We start from the raw sequence: 22,097 nt of genomic DNA on the forward strand, positions 1-22,097 counted from the left end.
ATATATTTATTTGTGACTCAGATCATTCATTCTAATGTGCTATCAGTGGGCCAGAATACCAAATCCTATCAAGGAAGTGTCATCCGATACCCAGATGTGGAGTTTGTGGGAATATTGAGAACTCTGTATAGGGAGACATTTTTAACAAAAATGTCATCTTCCAGTTTTGTCCTACTTGACCAGGTTTGTGTTTATACCCTCCACATTATAATTTAAGAATAAAAATAAAACATTCAAAAAGAAAGTATTGTACAATAGTTACCAAATGCATCAAAACTTTTTTCTCTTGGCAAACATTGGTAGTTTGTTAGGCATATGCTGCTCTGTTATTTTTAGTAGAAAGTATCCCTGAGTAGCCTTCTAAATATTTTGATAATTGTTGTCAATTGTTGTCACTTTAAGGAAGACCATTTTTTGATAATTACATACTACTTAAATTTTTCAAACGTTTTGAATGGTTTAACTGAATTGATAGCTTATTTTCTGAGTTTATAGTCATTCCTAAAAGTGGAATGTTGAATTTTTTCTTATCAGGACTGAGTGTCTGATAGTAGAGTATGACAGATTTATTGTTCACTAGGTGTCAGTCTTTGTATCTAAAGGAACTACTTTTCACAAAATGCCAGTGACTTTGGCTTTTTCTCTTTATTACATTTTTTATTTCCCTTCTTTCCACTTGAATATGTATGTATATTCTCACTTATATTTTCAAACAGAAAGGATCAAAGGATCATAGATCTAAAGGTAGAAGGGCCCTCCAAGTTTATGTAGTCCAACTCCCTCATTTTACAGATGAGGAAACTGAGGCTGATGGTAGTGACTTACCCAAGGTCACATAGATAGTAAGCATCAGAGGTGGAATTTGAAGCCACATCCTCTCAGGACCCAGAAAACCCAAAAGACTCTTAACCTGGAGTCCATTGGAGTTCATGGATATCAGTGGGCTTCTGAACTTGGATTGGGGAAAAAACTACATCTTTATGTCAATAAAATTGATTTCTTTTGTATTCCTATGTATTTTAATTTACACATTTTAAAACATTCCAACAAGGGGTCCGAGGACTTTGCCAGATTGTCAGAGGGATCACGACACACAAAAAATTAAGAACCATTGCTCTAGAACCAGTTCTCTTTTTCTTTTTTAAAAAAATGATAACCATAATAGTTTATATCTTAGTTTTAAGTATAAGGATGGTAGGTATTTCTTAACAAAGTGCTTAAAAGTATAAAATGCACTTTGTAGCCTAGAGAGGTCTCTGTGTACGTTAAAGGCCTATATTTGTGTGTCCTTGTGAAAAGCACTATTTGGGTGTAATTTGTAATAATATGGGAGGCTGCATGGCTTTTAGCCTTGCAGTGGTCTGGGCTTTACATCCTAGGTCAGTAACTTACTGACTTTCGGGGTTTGGGTAAGTCACAACACTTCTCTGAACCTCAGTTTTTGCATCTATAAAATAAAATGGATAATCTTTAACATCCTTTGTATTTTAGGCATTATACTTCAGATTATTTAAATTGTCTACATTTGTATGTACATAAAGTAGTACCCAAGGTAACTTTCTGAGGATAAAATGTTGTAGAAGTTTACTTCTACAAATCAGCAGTATTTATTTATTACAGGTAAAAATGTTGGATTTAAAAAATTTTTCCCCTTCCTTCCTCAAAATTATTTTAAAATACTTGTCTGAATATTCAGATTTTATGGGTTTTTACCGTACGATTTTCTGATAAAGCATACTGATAAAAATTGTTAGTCCTTTCTGTAATTTTATGTTATAGAAAGAACATTTTAACCAAATCATATTAAAATCTTTTTTTTTATTTGTTTTCTAAAGTAACTCTAGGAACATAGTGATATATTTCATTGATATCCATACATCAAAATTGAAAGCCATCCATAATTTATATCATCTTTAGAAATGTAATAGTTTGGTTAAATAAGGGTATCTCCATTAACTTCAGAACTAGCAAGGAGAAATTGAGAATATTTCTTTATATAATGTGTGTGGCTCTTCTGTTGACAGAAATAATAGATTTAAAAGTTTTATTAATTGGTTTAGCTTAAGTGTTTTATTAAATCATTCAGTTTTAATGTTATCAATGAGTTTTATAGTTATTTATGTGCCTGTTTTAAAATTTAAAAAATTTCAGTTATTTTCAGGTATGAGTAATTATTACTATTTGTTTATTAATGAGAATTGTTTTTCAACTCCTTCTGAAGGTGAGGGTGGTGAGATCATCCCCACCAAGTTCCCAGTTCAAAGCCACATTTCAGGAGTCTTACCAGGTCTATAAACGTTACCAGATGGTTATTCACAAGGACCCACCTGATAAACCAACTGTAAGCCAGGTCAGAAGGCCAAGTATAATTTTTGTGTTCAGTTTGAACTTTCCCCCACACTTAGTACCATTGCATGAATCCTGGGTTAGAGAATGAAGTTTCTTTTATGGTACATGTTGGTCATATTCTGTTTGAAGCAAGTCTTCAAAGAGATAGAAATAGCAAAATGATGGACATTCTGGAAGTGTGAATTTCATTAGATACCAATGATATAAAACCTCAAAATGGTATGTACCACACAAAATAGATTACTTTACACAAGGTTAGTGTGTTTAGACACATACAAATTATAGTTAGTGATAAATCTTTTTAAAAAATTATTTAGTTAATATTTTTAGTTTTCAGCATTGATTTCCACAAGATTTTGAATTACAAATTTTCTCCCCTTTTCTACCCTCCCCCCCCACTCCAAGATGGCATATATTCTGATTGCCCCTTTCCCCAGTCAGCCCTCCTTTCTGTCACACCACTCCCCCCCATCCCCTTTTCCCTTACTCTCTTGTAGGGCAGGATAGATTTCTATGCCCTATTGCCTGTATATCTTACCTACCAGTTGCATGCAAAAACAACTTTTTTTTTTTTTTGAACATCTGCTTTTAAAACTTTGAGTTCCAAATTCTCTCCCCTCTTCGCTCCCCACCCACCCTCCCTAAGAAGGCAAGCAATTCAACATAGGTCACATGTGTATCATTATGTAAAACCCTTCCACAATACTCACGTTGTGAAAGACATGTTTTGCTGCCTCCTATCCAGTCTCTCTTTATTCAATTTTCTCCCTTGACTCTGTCCCTTTTCCAAAGTATTTGCTTTTGATTACCTCCTCCCCATGTCTGCCCTCCCTTGTGTCATCCCCCCTTTTTTATCCCCTCCCTCCTCCTTTCCTGTGGGGTAAGATAGCCAATTGAGTGTGTATGTTATTCCCTCCTCAAGTCAGATCTGATGAGAGCAAGACTCACTCATTCCCCCTCACCTGCCTCCTCTTCCCTCCCAGTAGAACTGCTTTTTCTTGCCACTTTTATGTGAGATAATTTACCCCATTCTATCTCTCCCTTTCTCCCTCTCTCAATATATTCCTCTCTTATCCCTTAATTTGATTTTAATTTTTTAGATATCATCCCTTCATATTCAGCTCACCCTGTGCCCTCTGTCTCTCTCTCTCTCTCTCTCTCTCTCTATATATATATATATATATATGTATATATATATGATATATATATGTATATTCCCTTCAGCTCTCTTAGACTCTGAATGCACATCTCCATAGTATGCATGTATTTCATACAACCCTGTAAACATTTTGTATCCATTCTTAAAAATAAACAGCAGAAGCAGTGCAGAACTACTAAATTATTTTGGTAATGGTTCTGTCTGTGAAAACCTGAATGAAACTAGAAAAATAAAGTAGATTAATAAAAGCCATAGTATTCTGACCACTTTGTAATTTGGGTAAATCAAATAATTTTAAAAATCTCTAAATAAAGTTAATACTTCTGGAGGGAGAATAAAGTAGAAGCTGAGTATGTTACCATTATCCTAAGCAGGTACTAGTTATTGAATGTTCACTGTAAACAGAACTATAATAAGTTGGTAGAAACAAATAGTAGATAGAGCCTTGACCCTTAAAGAGATTTAAAACTAGAGTTAGTTTCATAAAATTAGCCCTTTAGGCATTATGCCACTTAACTCTTAGTAGGGCTTAATCTATTTCAGGTAAGATTCCAATGCTGAGCTTTGGAAGTGGAGTTGAGGAGATTTCACACTAGCCTTGCCTTCAGAAGCATATCATCAGAGAGAAATTTCAATATAATATACCTGTATTTTCCTTGCTCTGAAGGTGAGGTTAGTACCTGTTTCCTTTGAGGACCCAGAGTTCAAGTCGTCCTTCTGCCAGTCACTCTCTTTATATGCCAAGTATCAAATGGCCATACACAAGGATACAGCGGCTGAGTGTGAGGAAGCCGAGGTACTGTACATTACATGTTCTTGCCTCTATTGATAATTTTTTTTTTGTCTGTAAACTACTAGGATATCATAATAAAAAACAGCTAAAGCAATGCTATATCTCCAACAAACCTGGGAAGCATAATATGTAATGGATAATGTGCATCAGATGGCTGCCTGTCTTGATTCTTCTCTTGACTAGCTGGCAGAATTAGGGCAGGTAACACAAGCCTCAGGTGACAGCTGTCTGTTTAGAAAGGGGATCTGACAGCCTTCTGGGAGCACTGTGGTACAGAGAAAAGAGTGCTAAATGTGGGGCCAAGCAGACCTGCGCAGACTCCTGGCCCAGCTCCCCCATCAGTTTGTGGTGGTGTGCACATCATTTAATTGCTCTGAATATGTTTCCTCATCTTTCCAAAGGGGATGTACTACCCCATAGAGCTCTTGTGAGGAAAGCATCTGGGAAACCTGGAAGTGCTAAATAAATTAATTAATTTGTGCAGAGCACATGGAATTCCTCAGTAGGAAAAGATCTGAGCATTGTCAGGGTATGTTGCTATTCACTTATGAGTTATGTATCTGGTCAAATTACTTAATCTCTCTCAGCCTCAGTTTTCCCATCTATAAAATGAGAATCATAATAACACCTACCTCACAGGGTTGTTGTGAGGATCAAAGGGACTTGTTCATTGATAATGCTTTGTTATTCATGGATTTGACAATGTGTGAAAAGGATGTAGGTAGGTTTAATGTATTTTTATGTACCCTTACTGTTATAAGATCCAGATCTTGCTTATTTTATCTTGCATTTCTCTGATAATACTGGAACCATACACAAGACTTTGTTCTTGGGTATAGTGGGGATTAATCTGCACTTTAAGCATTTGTGGTGACTCTTGTCCTTGTCTTTTTTGCCATTCATTCTTACCAATATTGGAAATTTACATAGAAAAATGTGCAAGTAGGAGTGGCTGAGAGAGGAAGCAGCTCATGCCTTAGCTATTGACAAAGCTAATGTGCTGTCTTTAAAACCCAGACTAGCCTGCATTATGACATTGATTGCTCACAACTGATGAAAAATCTATCAACTTGGAAAGCAGACTTTAAAAGGAACCAGGATGACAAGCAGCTGCCTTCACATTTATGTTGGTTTAAACTACTTTAATACCTGAGTGAATGTGGAACTTTTTCACAAAAAAATGCAATTGTCTTTCATCTTGGCTGTTTTTATTTTCTCTCTGAATCATATTTTGCACATCATTACTTTGTGTTGTGCTTTTTAAATGTATTTGTCTTTTATTTTCATTTTCTTCATAAAGAGAATGAATTATTTACCTGTGGGAACATCATTCTTGCTTTATACTGTATAAGTACCAGTTATACCCTGTGTTGTAGCAGTATTGTAATTTCCCATAGAATGACTATGTACACAAGTATATACAAGTATGTACTTGAGTATTTAGTGCTGCTTAATATGATTATTTATTCACATTATTTAATGTTAAGGGCTCTTTTTAAAGTAGTACAATTTATTTTTTTACCTCTGAACCCTCAAGTTTAAGGGAATTGAAACATTACAACTTCAAAAAGTTCATTTCAAACTAGGATGTTTGTTGGGTTACATCTTTTGGGCTATCTCGATTATGCAAGTTGGCAAGCTTTCCATGTGCAAGAAAATAAATTTTTGCTTCCATTAAGAGATCTCGTTTAGCTGACAGCTGCCCTAGAATAGCTCTCCTCAGAATTGGGCAGTGGGCCAGATGAAGACCACCTTCTGCTTTTTTGGACCATCAAATATTCCACTCAGCAAAACCTGGTTATCCAACTATTTGTAAGTTTTACTTTCTCTGTGGAGCTGGTTGCTAAAAAGAAGCTGACAGGGATCTTAGTGTTTTTCTTTGTGGTCTACCTCCTGGAGCTTTTATTTAAGGAATCTAGTTCAAGCCATAGAGTACAAAAAATGGTTTGTGAACGTACATAGGTATACTTTGCTTCCATAAGTGAACTTGCATTATTGTCTTATGCCTAATGTCACTGATTAAATAGATGGTTCCTGAATTTATGTTCTCTAAAAAATTTCTAGATTCTCTCAGAAAGGAATTGGGTTCAAACGTTTTTTGCTTTATCAGGCTTAATTTAAACAGTCTTATGAGCAATACTTCAAGGGCAGTGTGGAATATACTTTAGAGGACTATTTTTTATTCAATAGAATAAGATCATTTAATGATGAATAATTTGTTTTTCTGTTGACTTTTTAAACATTTAAGGTTAGGAACATCCAGTGTCTTAGGTTGACTTTAGGCACAAAATCTTTTTTGCTTCTGATGATAATTGTGTAATAATCATATTAACATCCAGAAAAGTAGTATACTTGTTTAGCTATAAGGCAAGAGAAGAAATAAATATAGGTTGTCTGCTCATATATTCCAAAATAGCAAAAGTCAAATCATATTTGTAATACTTCTGAAGAGCAGCTCCCACTGGAAGATGCTCAGGTAGTGGAAGACTTGCTATATAGTTTGAAAGCACTTGTATTCAGTGTTATTTTTGGTTATTCATAGCAAAGTGACTATAAGAAAATATCAGGAAAATGAAAATATATACAAAGTAATTTGCATTTGAACTCCTTGTAAGACACTGCTGATATCTACAACTTTTTTGAAAGCAATATATAATTAAAATATGCAGCTGAGGAGACAGCTGCTGCAGTAGAACACTGCTTTTGGAATCAGGGAACCTGGGTTTTAATCTTGGCTCTGCTACTTGTGTAACCATGGATAAGTCAGTTAATCTCTCTAGTCTGTATTTTCATCATCTATAATTTTAGAAGTTGGACTAGGTGTCCTCTGAGGTCCCTTCTAGCTCTAAAGCCTTGATGAGGGGATCTCCAACTTCCTGCTGAACATCTCCACCTGGATATCCATTGGTACTGCAGATTCATATTGTTCCATATTGAATTTCATCATCTCCTGCCTTCCTGTACTTCAAATGTAACTACTTCTCTTGATGGCAGTAATTATTCTCCCTATCACCCAGATTCAAAACTCCACTGTCATCTTTTCCTCTTTAGCCTCTTAGCACCTCTTCCAGCCAGTTGTCGATTAATTACTTCCTTAACATCTCTTGTATTTGTCCCCTTATTTCCTCTCATAATTCTCCCAGCATAGTTTTGATTGCTATTACCTCTCACCTAGACTACCCTGCTAGTTTTTTCATTGGATTCCCTGTGTACCGTCTCTCCCATTCCCAGTATTTTCTCCACTCACTCAGTTGCCAAAAAAATAAGATTCATTACACCTCTGTAGTCACCATGTCGCTTGCTTAGAGCATTTCAGTAACAAACTACATTTTCTGTCTAGGATTGATCTTTTTGGCATCCTTTCATCCATTCTGCGTTCTGGCCTGACCAGACTACTATTCCTTTCCTTGAATTTTTCATTCCATCTTATGGGCTCATAAATTAGAACTGGAAAAGGCCTTGGAGGTGAAGTTCAAGTCTCATTTTACAGATGAGGAAAATGAAGCCTAAATGTGGCCAAGGTCACACAGACAGTGTCAGGGCTGGGGTATAAACACATGGCTTTCCACAGTACCATGACCCTTCTGTGACTTTGAATATGCTTGGAATCTCTGTCCCACACCTGGATTGATAGCTCTCCTCATCTCTGCCTTTCAGAGACCGTCTGTTCTTTACAAGGTTCACCTGAAGTGGTGTACCTCCCTCCTCTCCACTGCTTCCTCTCCTGAGCTGAAAGGGTTCTCCTACTCAGATATTCCTAGAGTACTTTGCTTAGGTCCTCTTGTTTCCTCTGTCACTCACTGCCTTAGATTGTGCTGATATTTATGCTTGTAATCAATCCCTCCCTCTCCTCTCCCATGTAAGTTCTTAGTGGTCAGGGATTGTGTTGTTTCTATTTTCTGTATCTCAGCACTGAGCATGGAAACCTGCACATAGTATGTGCTTAATAAAAGTTTATTTAAATTGGACATAATTGTACAACTAAAGAATAATTATTTAAATATTTTGTGCAGAAATACTGCATTTTCCAGAAACCTTGAGATTGATAAATACATGAGTAATGTTTGGAAGAAATGTCAAGTGTGACATTTGCTAAGAGGGATATTTATGAGTTAGTAGGAGAAAACATCTCCAACAGGCTGAGAGTGAAGCTATAAACTAATTTGATAGTTCTATTCAAGTGAGTGTCTGAGGGCCATTTTCTGAAAGGTGTGTGTTAATCTATAAAAGTGGTTTCCAACCTGTGGATTATAGACTCCTGGAAAGCTAGAGTATTATCTCACAGTATCCGTGAAGCCATATATGAATCTGTAAGTAAGCGAATCTATAAGTAAACAAATACACCTTTTGAAGACTGAATAATGTCTCCTGAATATATCTATATCTATATCTATATTGCTGGTTTTCAGATAATGTAGATGCTGCTGTGATTGCTAAAATACAAATTCAGTTAAAAGCAAGAGTGACTTCATAGTAGCTTTTTGTCACTGTACTTTCTTAGTCAACAGATACTAGTAGTCTAATATCGTGTGGTGGGGAGTCTAAGAAACTTTCTGGGCATTAAAAGGGGGTCTGTATACTTGAAAAAGTTACGAATCATTTGTTTATAGGAGGCCCTTAAAATGATTTAATAGAAGGAGCATTGGATAAAGAATAAAGACTTCTGGCTTCTAGACTGTGCTACTGTGATATGTTTTTAAGCAAGGTACTCTACTTTCTGGGACTCAGTTTTTTCATCCATAAAATAGGGAATTTTGATTAGATGATTTCCCTAGCTTTGGGCAAGATTCTGTAATACTTTGATCTTGCATGCTTACATGGATAGTACTAACTACATGAAGGATTGGAGAGAGAATGTCTGGTACAGTCTTTTACATGCAATAAGTGCCTCATAAATATTTGAGAAATAAATGAATAACTGCTCTTAAGAAACAACCAGTAAGAAAAATCATTTTATAGCAAATGGAAAACTATTCAGGAGGAAAAATACTGTTCATCAACTTATGATATAAAATGAGAAGGAAAAATCAAATGATGGCAAAAGAAGTTGGGTGGTTGTTGTTGTTGTGTTGTGTTCTTCGTTCTTGAAGAGGACCATGCGTCGGAAATGATGACATGACTTGCAGTTGACTTTGATTTGAGTGAGGGAGGGCTGTGCAAGGTCACCGGCCTCAAGTTGGGTTGTTAGTGAAGTAGTGAAAGCTGTTTTTAATTTCCTGAATGTGAGTACTGAGATTTTATCAATAGTGAGTAAAGTATATTTTAATAAGTGTAAAGCTCCTGTGATATGAATAATATTGCTATGAGTACCATTTGTCTTTAGCATTTGTATTTTAAATCTGTTTTTTCCATTATACTTGAGAAGCATCAGATTTTATGACATCCTAGTAATAACTTGAGAAGTGAGCAATACTAGGCATTGATAATAGTCTAACTACTAAAGTTCTGTTTGTTTTTTGGTGTGGTAAGTCATTCTACATGTCAGATAGTTTGAAGGAATTACTTGTAGGATTTTTTTAAGAAGTATCCCAGGAAATGATTTGCTATACAACATAAATATTTATGTTATGCTTAATATAATATATAAATATCCTTGCAGAACATAAATCTTGTCTATTAAAATGAACATAGAGAATATTTATGTAAATGCATGTGTATATATACACATATCTGTATCTGTGGCTGTGTATTGGCTACAGTATTTAGCATAGAGCAGAGTGATTGAAATATATTTTTTAAAGATTTCTCTGAAAATTTATTTTCATAGGTTTCTATAAGTATAAATGTGGAAGAAAACAATATCTATTACTTGCCCAATATGATAAATATATTCATCGTAGGTTATACCAATATTGAAATATTTTCAATTATTTCAGTGGATGCTTGATCTCATAAGTCTGGGTATTCCCTCTTTCATTGCAGATGTACCTCATCCATGCCTTTGTAAGTCTTCCAGTAAGGTTCTGTTTAATGGTACCATCATTCTCTTAGTCTCCTGGGGTCGTAATTGTCCACCACTCCTCACTCTTACCTTCCTCATATATCCAGTCAATTGCCACATCTTGCCATTTTTACCTTGACCATGCCTCTCCAACACAACCCTTTCTTTCTCCTCAGACCGTCATTCTTCTAGTTAAGGCTATCATCACCTCTGGAGATGCAGGGCATTATTGCAGTGGCTTCCTTCCTAATTGGTCTCTTTGACTTGATTTTCTTTCCACTTTAGTCCATCCTCCACCCTTTTGCCAAGGCAGTTCTTCATAGGTGCAGGTCTGACCCTGTTACTTCCCTAGTCACTCCAGTGGTTCAGTATTTCACCTAGGAAAAAAAAATAAGCTTATCCACTTAGCTTTTAAAATCCTTCACCCTCTGGCTCAGCCTTTCTTTCCAGCCTCATTAGATGCTACTTTCCCTCATGCCCTCTGCTGTTCAGCCAAACTGACTTTTCCTTTGTGCTTCCACTCAAGACATTCTCTCTCCTGTCTCTGTTTGTACTGGCTGGCAGTCCCCACTCCTGGAATTCACTCCAGCTTTACCACCTCCCCTGGAAAGTCTTTCATGATTTCCTCCAACTTCTAGTGTCTTTCCTCCCAAACTTGTTTTTATTGGCCTATTTGGTTTGTATTTATTTTTCATCGATTTATAACAGTCAGTCAATCAACAAACAAGGACAGGCACTGTGCAAATACGAGTGACAAAAAGGGGAAAACAGTCCTTGTTCTCAAGGAGTTTATGTGCTAGTGAGGGAGACAACACATGTACTTGTCAGCACATACAAGATAAACACAGAGCAGAGGAAAGCTAGCCTTACTCCAAGGCCCTAGGAGGTGGGGGGACTTGGAAAGGCCTCTCTTATAGAAGGAAGCATTTAAGCTGAGTCTTACCAGGTATGATGATGATAATTCTCCTTCCTCTTCCTCCTCCATCAGTCAGCAAACATTTATTGAGTACCTACCATATGCCAGGTGCTGGGGATACAGAGAAAGGCAAAAGACAGTCCCTGCCCTCAAGGAGCTCGCAGTCTAATGAAGGAGAGAGCATGAAAACAACCCAACTATGTATACATATACATAGATGTGTGTATATATAAATTATATATATATATATATACACACACATACATACATACATACATACATACATATATATATATATATATATATATATAAATCACTCACGTGTATAAATTGGAAATAATAAATGACTAGAATTAAGGCAGAGTGGAAAGGCTTCTTGTGGAAGGTGAGATCTGACTTGGAATCTGAAAGAAGTTAGGGAATCCAAGAGGCAGAGATGAAGGAAAGCATTCTAGGCATGGGGGACAGCCAGTAAAAATTCCCAGAGTTGGGGGATGGAACACAAGATCACTGGATCACAAAGTATGTGGAAGGGAGAGAATGAAGATCGAGATTAGGTATAAGAAGATCGAAAGGATAGGATGAGAGGAGGCAGGTTATGAATGCCAAACAAGATTTACATTTGATCCTGAAGGTTATAGGGAGTTACTGGAGTTTATTGAGAAGGAGGGTGACTTGGTCAGACTTGTGCTTTAGAAAGATCACTTTGACAGCTGAGTGAAATATAGACTGGAGTGGAGAGAGACTTGTGGCAGGCCATTACCATAGTATAGGCATATGGTAAAGGCCAGTACTAGAGTGTGGCAGTGTCAGAGGAGATAAGGGAGTGTTTATGAGAGGTGTTATAAAAGTAACAGTAAAGATAAAACAACTAATATTTAAGATTTTTACTTGATAGTATACAAACTTTTGTTTTTAGTAAAAATAACAACTCATTGAGTGTAACATGAATGAATATACTTCATTATTTTAAAAAAATTCTTGTGTATGTCCTGTGGGATAGTGATAACTTTTAAGTAATAATTAGTAGTAATTAATCACTTAATTTAATCAATGTAGCCAGCTGAACAGGTGAAGATTTTTTTCATGCTCTTCTGTTGAAAATACACAATACCAAAACCAAATAATAGATCATCATAATTAGTGAACATAATATGTTTCCTCCAGAAGTAATGTTTCCCTGTGTAGATATTCACCCTACACAATGCAAAAACCAACAAAAGTGAATTGTCTGTGATTTTGAGTCATCAGAAAGTTTTTGATATAAATCCATGCCTTTCTCTTGATTCTGGATAGTGTCATGCCTTGGTTTCCTATTTCTGTTTGGTTTATTTTAATTGTGTTTTTTGAGAGTGTTACTGACAGCAAGAAGGACAGTTTGTCTGGACCATAGAATACAAGAAAGTGAGTAATGTATAATTAGCATAAGTTAGGTCCAGGTTGTAAAGAGCTTTAAAAGCCAAATAGAGTAAGTTATATTTGATATTGGAGTTCATAGAGAGCCACTGGAGTTCATTGAATACTGGGGTGATAAAGTCAGACCTTTAATGGAGTAAAATGATTTGGAGAGATGTGGGGGAGGATGAATGGGAGAAAGGAGAAATTTGGGGCAGGGAGACCAATTTGAAGGTTATTTCAATAGTTCAGGCAAGAGGTGATAAAGAGATGGGTAGTGACTCTGTGAATGGAGAGAATGGTAGGTATGAGGGATGCTTTGGAGCTAGTAAAAGCATTATGATACTGCTTAGGACAGTAGTGAGCATCAAATGGGATTGTGTAAATGTTTTCTAAGCCTTAGAGTTTTATATAAATGTCAGCAGAGTCAGAGATTAAATGATTTTCCTAAGATCCTTCACCTAGGTAGTGGTAAGACTAGGGCTAGAACCTCTACTTTCTCTGTTTTTTAAAAATGACAATTAGCTATAGAGAGGAATCTCATTACTAGTAACATGTTCTGCCATTTCCATAACAAAGACACCTGCATAATATTCTTATCCGCATTGCCAAATTGATAATCTTTTCTCAGTCCTTGGCTTTCATACTTATATGCTGGTTTTGATACTGTGACATATACTCTCTGGGAATCTTTCTCTTTTCTAGGTTTTTGTGAAACTGCTCTCTTCGGGTTTTCCTCTTTGACTGCTCCTCTTTCTTCTTTTCTGGCCCATCATCCATATATCCCCTAATATAGATTCTGTCCTAGGCTCTCTTCTCTAAACCTATATTCTCCAACTCTATATCCTCGTCAGGCCCCATGATTTGATTGTCGTCTCTGTGCAAATGACTCACATATCTCTAGATCCAGCCCCAGTCTTTCCCCAAGCTTCAGTCCCATCTCATTAGTTGTCTTGAACATCACATGCTGGATGGCCCAGAGACATCTCCAACTCAGTATTTTTAAAACAAATAATTCTTTTTCCCCCTGTACCCTGCCCTCTACCAAACTTCCCTATTTCTGTTGAACATTCCATCCTTCCAATTACTGTTTCATGACCTTCTCATTTTCCGGGACTCCTCACTATCCCTCAGTCCACATGTGTTTTCAGTTGCAAGATGCTGGTGTTTCTACCTTCACATCCTATCTTTACATTTATCCCTTCTCCCCTCTTGAATAATTATAATTCAGGCCTTTACCACCTCTCTCCCAGATGACTTGCCATGGTTTCCTGATTGGTCTTCCTGTCTCAAGTCTCTCCCATGTCAGTACATCTCCCACAGTTCTGCCAAAGTAATTTTCCTTAAGTATATATCTGACCATGTCACTTTCCTGCTGAACAGCAGTGGCTCCCTATTGCCTCTAAGATAAAATATAAACTATCTTTGAAAGCCCTTTATTTCTGCCTTAATCTCAGCCTCTTTTCCAGTCTTATTGGATAGGACTCCTTTTCTTGCACTCTACAGTCAGCCAAACTGGCTTTCTACCTGTTCCTCACACATAATATTCCATCCTCTGTTTCTAAACCTTTGCACTGGCTGTCTCATATGCCTGGACTGCACTCTCTTCATACCTCTGCCTCAGCTTAAAGACCTGTAGGTAGCTTAAGTACTATTTTCTGTCTCTTTCCACCTCTTTGGGTCTCCTTGTTCCCTTAGACACAAGAGTATTGAAGAATGTTACATAAACTTGGTTGATAAAGCAGCAATTTGAGAAGATTGACTCCAATTTTGAAAGAAGTTCTGCTATAGGTAAAATGCTATCAAATAGCATTGTATGCTTTAGAAAAATCTTTCATGAAAGGAAGAGTTGATTGACATAGCAAATTTCATTGTTGTCTTATTTTAAGAAATTGCCACAGCCATTCCAACCTTCAGCAGCCACCACCACCCTGAGTAGTCAGCAGCTATCAACGTCCAAGCAAGACCCTCTACCAACACAAAGACTGACTTGCTGAAGGCCCAGATGATAGCATTTTTTTTTTAGCAAGAAACTTTTAAAATTAAGGCATTTACATTTCTTTTTTTAGACATGATACTATTATACACTTAATAGCCCAAAGTATATTTTAAATATAATTTTTATGTGCACTGGGAAGCCAAAAAATTCATTGCATTATTGTGATATTTACTTTATTGTGGTGATCTGGAAATGAACCCTCAATATTTCCAAGGTATGCTTGTATTTCTGTTTTTTCTCAGGTCTCATTACTTCTGTTATTTTATTTCATTGTTTATTCAAATAAACATATAAAACTAGATAATCTTTAAAGTTACCTCCAGAATTAGGAATGTAAGAATCTAATTATTCCCTTAATTTGTACTCTTTTTTTCAGAAGTGTTTTGTTATTAAGTCAGGAGGATTCTATACCAAATGACAATATATAACTGGCATCTTCTTTAGAGTTGTGGCTCTCCTATAAAGAGTTTGGGATGCTATTGATTTTTTGTACCTTTTGTGTAATTTACATAAAATGTAAGTTCCTTGAGGGAAGAGACCATTCTGTTCTTTTCTTTGTATCTCCAGTGTGTAGAATAGTGCCTTGCATGTGATAATAATAGTAATAATGATAATGATAAATAACATATATGTAGAGCTTACCATGAGCCAGGCACTGTGTAAGTGCTTTACAGTTATTTTCTCATTTAATCCTAACAACAGGCCTGCGAGGTAGGTGCTATTATTATTACCATTTTATAGATAAGGAAACTGAGGCAGACAGATTAAGTGACTTGGCCAACACACAGCTGCTAAGTGTCTGAGGCTTGACTTGCCTCGAGTGTTCCTAACTCCAGGCCTGGTGCTGTATCCACTGTGCTACCTAGATGCCTCAACATAAAAAATATGCACATACACAGTAGACTCTTAATAAGTATTTTTTAAATTGATTATTAACTATCCCCGTGATTGGGGAAACAGATCTATCCAATACATTTTTTATTATCAGCATAAGATAAAAAATGGACTCGGAAAATGTCGTTTAAACTATACAAGTGTAAATAAGGTACTTTGATATATTACCTTTTCAGATTTAGGGAGGCATAATGCTTTTGTCCAGAGTTCTGTATCAAGAAAGAGGTTATCAGTACCACTGAATTTCTCATTTCTAGGTTTGTGTTAGCCACGTTGTTAACAAAATAGAGATTAGAGGAAAGAGCTACCACTGAATGGTTTTATTAAGAATTTTTTAATCCTATTTGTCCAGTGAAACAATGTAACATAATCTAATTCTAATCTAAAAAATACTTTGCACTTTAGTTTTCATCTTCCAAACATTTCTTTGAAGTGGATGAATTATATTAACTTATTTTTATTTTTAGGAAGGAAGAATTTGTATTTCCTATAAAATTTGACATTGATAACCATTAAAAAATTTTTTAAAATGGTAATTGTTTGAAATTGTATCAAGACTTTTGATTGCCTGGATATTTTGTATGATGACTATTTTAAATCTGAGAGATTTCAGGGAAGCCTTTTGGAAATATTTTAGCAAAGTACTGCAAGTATGACTTTACATGCTGCTCTTAATATAAATAAACAGAATATATCTTAGCTTTCGGTCTACCATTTTTCTTGATGAATTGATTTTGTGTTTAAAAAGCATACATGCCATTTTTTCCAAACTGTCCAGCTGTAAGTTTGATCTTCAATTGTCTGTTAAAAAATATGATAGCTCCATTTGAAAATTACAGAAACTATGTAGATAGAGGTCCTTGTTGACCATTACAAATGGTAACTAATATTATGTTAAGTAGAATTGGTCTGGAATAGTTTTAATAGCAATTTATTCACTTTGTAGGTTAAAAGGTAATGAAATCTCTTTGGATTTGTGTGATGATATAAGTCAGTTAGAAAATTGTTCAGTTGCCAGTAGAATCTTGAATAATAACTTTGGAAATAGTTATTGACTGGTGTTTTTGGCTAAGTAAATTCAGACAGTGCCTGTGGTCATACAACCTCTCTACTTTTCAGGAGCACTTTAGCTGAAATATGTTTCTGATTGTCTTACAGTATGAAAATTTATTTGGATTCAGCATTTACTCTTAACTTTATAGCCTGCTTCAGTGTAAGCATGTTGATGAAATTTTTTCCCAAATGGAATATCACATTATTTTTCTGGTCACGTTGCTTTTGCTTTTAAAAAAAATAGCAAATGTAGCCTTTGCTCTAGAGTTTTCACACATATTCCTTGCTCCTTATATCCTAAACTAAAAAAAAAAAAGACCACAGGTTTAGAGCTGGAAGGGACCTTAGGAGCCAACAAGTCCTAACTCCCTCATTTTACAGATGAAGAAACTGAGGCTGAGAGAGGTTAAATGACTTGCCTTGGGCCACACATCTAGTAAGTGGCAAAGGAAGGATTTGAACTCAGGTCTTCATAAATCTAAACCCAGCATTTTATGTACTCTACTATGTGTCACTTGGATTCTTCTAACCAACAAACCTGCCAAGATGCTTATTGTATACATAATATTTTCTGGTTATGTTACTTATTTTTAAGATCTCTTTACTAACAAGAAGTGTCTGTTTTTAACTTTTTTAGACTTAACTATTAAAAGTTTAATTTGATAAATGTCTTAATATTCCCTTCATCCCTCCCTGCCCTCCAAATGACATTAGTAGATGCAGAGGTTATGATTTTGCGTTGTCAGTCTTAGTTTTTATTCCCAGTTAAGTGGACAGACCTTTTCAGTAACATTTTGGGTAAAAGGTCAGATAAGGCTAGGCATTGAGCATTTCTTAAGTACTTACTGTGTGCCAGATACTGTCTTTCATGCTGAGGATACAGATGTAAGCAAAAAGGAAGATAGTCCTTGCCCTCAAGGGGCTTATATTGAAGACAACAGACAAAAGAGAGCTCAAAAGCTGGGGGATGGAAGCTGCAGCATGGGGATCGAGTTCCAGGCCAGGAATTGCCAAAGATGCAAAAGAGGTTGCTTCAGAGTGAGAAGGTTGCAGGGGTCAAGGGATGTTCCAGGGTGAGGAGGCACCTGGTGCTAAGGAAAATTCCAAGGTGAGATGGCACCTGAGGCATGGTGGCAAAGTTCCAAAAGTCAGAAGCAGAGCCAGAAGGGGAATAAAGGTGGACAAAACTGCCTCCCCACTCTCTACCCCTTCCTGTCATTGAGGCCTGGAAGGAACTCACCAGTAGGAGAAGGGAGCTGGCATTGCTGAGTAGTGGTCCAGGGTGAGAAGTTTTAGGGGCAAATGGATGGATACAAGGCCATTTCTGATAAGTGGTTTGGCTCTCTATGTCTTTAGGCTATTGTGAATGTCTGGTTTTTTTTTTTTATAATGGACTGTTAAAAAGTAGAACTCTGGTTCTTGTTTGGAGTCAAATTTCAAAGAATTATTCATTTATATATGGTACTTTTTTTCTTAACTCAGTGTTCACATTGCTTTAAAAGTCAGTTTGAAAAAATGTAAATATATATCTTAAGATAGAAAAAAAGTCTAAAATATATATAACTCAATTTGAAATCTTAACAGAATCAGTGATTTCAAATTTCTGGATATGTTGCTTAAAGTTTCACATTGAGTTGTATTTTAATTTGATAAGTGCCAGACTATAAAGAGAGATTGTATTTTATAAAAGAGCCACAGTTACCCATCAGACAAAGATTGCCTCCTGATAATTTGGGAGGCATTGCATGGTGTAGGTTAAAGACTGAAGAGAAGGGTCACTAGGAGTGTAATTTTCAATGCATGAAAATTTTGGAGGCTATAGTGAAAAATCAAAGCCATACAGAGTAATAGATGTGTAGTGATAAGTATGAGAAACTCATTTTGGTTATTTAAAGTAGTTATTTTTATATAATTTGGTGAAAAATTTTAGTCTGTTATTTAATTTTTAAACATATATATTTCTGCATATTCTTGGATGTCAGATTAATGCTTTCGGATAGATTTTATTAAGAGCTAAATACAGATACCTAAATAGTACTACTTATTTAAGTAAAAATAAAGCAAAAAAACCCATGTGGATGTGTATTTTAATCATATAGTTCAGGGACCACTTCTTTCTTTTACTTATAAAGCAAATGAACCAAATTTGTGTCATGCTATCCAGGAAAACTTTTAAATAGCATATGCCTTGTCAATGAATTGCTGACATATTTTGTACGGAAATAGGTTAACAGATTATTTATCTTGTTCTGCCCTATCCCTCCATTGTGCCTTCTGGAATCTTCTGTTCTATCATTACTACACTTCTTTTGTCTTAGCACTCTTCCTTTCATCATGCTCCTACAGTGACTTGCACTAACAGAAGTCTGGCTTTCCCAGAAGACTGCATCCCTGGCTATCCTCTCTAGTACTTTGTGCACCTTGTGTTATGCCTTCTGTGGCTTAGCACACTGGATCATGGGGAAAAGTAGGCCTACTCCTTGCTCCTTGCCTGCTTTGCCCTGCCTGGATCTGGGCCGAAATCCTGATTGGTGGTTCTTGGGGGAGAAGGAGCTCAGGTGTGGCAGAGCATGCTGTGTAGAAGTAGCTTTAAAAATAGCATTGCATTTCTCATGACTCATTCCATTGGTCATAATTATTCTCCACAACTTGACTAGTATTATAAATTAATTCAATGCAAAGTTATACATGGTAGTTATATGAGCTTCCATGCTGTCTTGGGGGGGGGAGGAGGGAGGGAGGGGAGAAAATCTGGAACTCAAAATTATGTAGAACCGTGTGTGGTAAACTAAAAATAAAAAAAAAATATTAAAAAAAATAGCAGTGCAGCCCCTCAAGCTTGGGACAAAGTACTCTCTAATCTACAAGCAGTCATACCCTGACAAAAAACTCAGAGGTCAAGTAGTTGGCTGGGAACACGAACAGACAGTGAAAACGGACTCAGATTCAGATGCAGACTTTGGAATCTTTTTTTGATGACAAAGAAGACCAAAACCTACAGCCAGAAGAAGTCAACAAAGTCAAAGAGCCTACAACAAAAGCCTCCAAGAAAAACATGAACTGGTCTCAGGCCATGGAAGAGCTCAAAAAGGATTTGGAAAAGCAAGTAAGAGAAGTAGAGGAAAAATTAGGAAGAGAAATGAGAGTGATGCAAGAAAATCATGAAAAACAAGTCAATGACTTGCTAAAGGAGACCCCCCCCCCAAAAAAAACTAAAGAAAATAACACCTTAAAAAAGATACTAACTCAAATGGTAAAAGAGCTCCAAAAAGCCAATGAGGAAAAGAATGCCTTGAAAGGCAGAATTTACCAAATGGAAAAGGAAGTCCAAAAGACCACTGAAGAAAATACTACCTTAAAAATTAGATTGGAGCAAGTGGAAGCTAGTGACTTTATGAGAAATCAAGATGTTGTAAAACAACCAAAGGAATGAAAAAATGGAAGACAAGGTCAAATATCTCATTAGAAAAACCACTGACCTGGAAATTAGATCCAGGAGAGATAACTTAAAAATCATTGGACTACCTGAAAGCCATGATCAAAAAAAGAGCCTAGATATCATTTTTCAAGAAATTATCAAGGAGAACTGCCCTGATATTCTAGAGCCAGAGGGTAAAATAGAAATTGAAAGAATCCACAGATCGCCTCCTCAGAAAGGTCCCAAAAAGAAAACTCCTAGGAATATTGTCACCAAATTCCAGAGCTCCCACATCAAGGAGAAAATACTGCAAGCAGCCAGAAAGAAACAATTTGAGTATTGTGGAAACACAATCAGGATAATACAAGATCTAGTAGCTTCTACATTAAGGGATCAAAGGGCTTGGAGTATGATATTCTGGAGGTCAATGGCGTTAGGATTAAAACCAAGAATCACGTACCCAGCAAAACTGAGTATCATGCTCCAAGGCAAAACATGGATTTTCAATAAAAAAGAGGACTTTCAAGCTTTCTCAGTGAAAAGACCAGATCTGAATAGAAAATTTGACTTTCAAACACAAGAATCAAGAGAATCATGAAAAGGTAAACAAGAAAGAGAAATCATAAGGAACTTAACTAAAGTTGAACTGTTTTGTTCACATTCCTACATGGAAAGATGTGTGTAATTCATAAGACCACACACACACACACACACACACACACATATAGACAGAGGGCACAGGGTGAGTTGAATATGAAGGGATGATATCTAAAAAAATAAAATCAAATTAAGGGATGATAGAGGAATATATTGAGAGAGGGAGAAAGGGAGAGATAGAATGGGGTGGATTATTTCACATAAAAGTGGCAAGAAAAAGCAGTTTGTTGGAAGGAAAGAGGGGCAGGTGAGGGGGGATGAGTGAATCTTGCTCTCATCGGATTTGACTTGAGGAGCAAATAACATACTCAATTGGGTATCTTACCCCACAGGAAAGAAGGAGGAAGGGGATTAAAAAGGGGGGACGATAGAAGGGAGGGCAGATAGGGGGAGGAGGTAATCCAAAGCAAACACTTTGGAAAAGGGACAGGGTCAAGGGAGAAAATTGAGTAAAGGGGGACAGGATAGGAGGCAGCAAAATATAGTTAGTCTTTCACAACATGAGTATTGTGGAAGGGTTTTGCGTAATGATACACCTGTGGCCTATGTTGCCTTCTTAGGGAGGATGGGTGGGGAGCGAAGAGGGGAGAGAATTTGGAACTCAAAGTTTTAAAAGCAGATGTTCAAAAAAAAAAAGTTGTTTTTGCATGCAAGTGGGAAATAAGATATGCAGGCAATGGGCATAGAAATCTATCTTGGCCTGCAAGAAAGTAAGGGAAAAGGGGATGGGGAGAGTGGGGTGACAGAAAGGAAGGCTGACTGGGGAGAGGGGGAATCAGAATATATGCCATCTTGGAGTTGGGGGGAGGGTAGAAATGGGGAGAAAATTTGTAATTCAAAATCTTGTGGAAATCAATGCAGAAAACTAAAAATATTAAATAAATATTTTATTAAAAAAAGGGACAGATTCAGAAAAATCTGGCAAGACTTTTACAAACTGATGCAATGTGAAATGAGCAGAATCAAAAGAAAATTTTTTGAAACTACAGTGTTGTAAAGGAAAGCGCCTCTGAAAGATGTAAGAATGTGGGGTTTTTTATTGCAAATTTTTCTTTATTCAGGAATTGTAATGGCAATTAAAAATAACTTGTGTTAGAGAAATTACTAAAGGCATGAGGACACTCTGCCAATTTGGTCTTTTCTTTCTCTAAGCAAAAGATGGGTATCTTAGAATGGTTTAATTAATAAAACTGTTGCTCACGGTTTTGTGCCCCAAATGCAAAGCATATAATTTTCTTTCACGTTTCATAGCAGCCTTTGATTGAAGCTTTTGGGGAAACGTTTTCAGTAACTAAGGAACCTCTTTAAGGAGCTAGGTTTGGAATGGGGGATTCTTTGTTTCTAATTCGAGATTTTCTCATAATTCCAGATTTAGGGTTGTTGTTATTGTTGATGCTGAGTTAGTGGGCATGACCTGGATGAAGATCCAGTAAGCAAAACTGAGGAGCAGGTCAGTCAGATGGAAGGCAGCCAGGAGAACATAATGTCCCAAAAATCTTCTTCATTTCTTGGCTTGTCTACAT

The 22,097-nt window shown here is 36.4% G+C and overlaps 1 protein-coding gene across 7 annotated transcripts in view; it reads left to right on the plus strand.

Annotated features, from left to right (window-relative positions):
* ATE1 (arginyltransferase 1) overlaps nucleotides 1-22,097 on the plus strand; it is a 198,208-nt gene that overhangs the window by 25,908 nt on the left and 150,203 nt on the right. For 2 of the 7 annotated variants that reach the window (XM_036735165.1, XM_036735161.1), the window contains 2 exons: nucleotides 2,222-2,350; nucleotides 4,176-4,304. The exons of 1 other annotated variant lie outside the window; for it this stretch is intronic. In XM_036735165.1, the coding sequence (XP_036591060.1) occupies nucleotides 2,222-2,350; nucleotides 4,176-4,304 (258 nt within the window). The remainder of the gene's footprint in view (nucleotides 1-2,221; nucleotides 2,351-4,175; nucleotides 4,305-22,097) is intronic. 4 more of the 7 variants (XM_036735163.1, XM_036735167.1, XM_036735166.1 and 1 more) reach the window with 2 other exon arrangements.

This window comes from Trichosurus vulpecula, chromosome 8 (genome assembly GCF_011100635.1).
Source record: "Trichosurus vulpecula isolate mTriVul1 chromosome 8, mTriVul1.pri, whole genome shotgun sequence".
In the NCBI taxonomy this organism is placed as follows: domain Eukaryota; kingdom Metazoa; phylum Chordata; class Mammalia; order Diprotodontia; family Phalangeridae; genus Trichosurus; species Trichosurus vulpecula.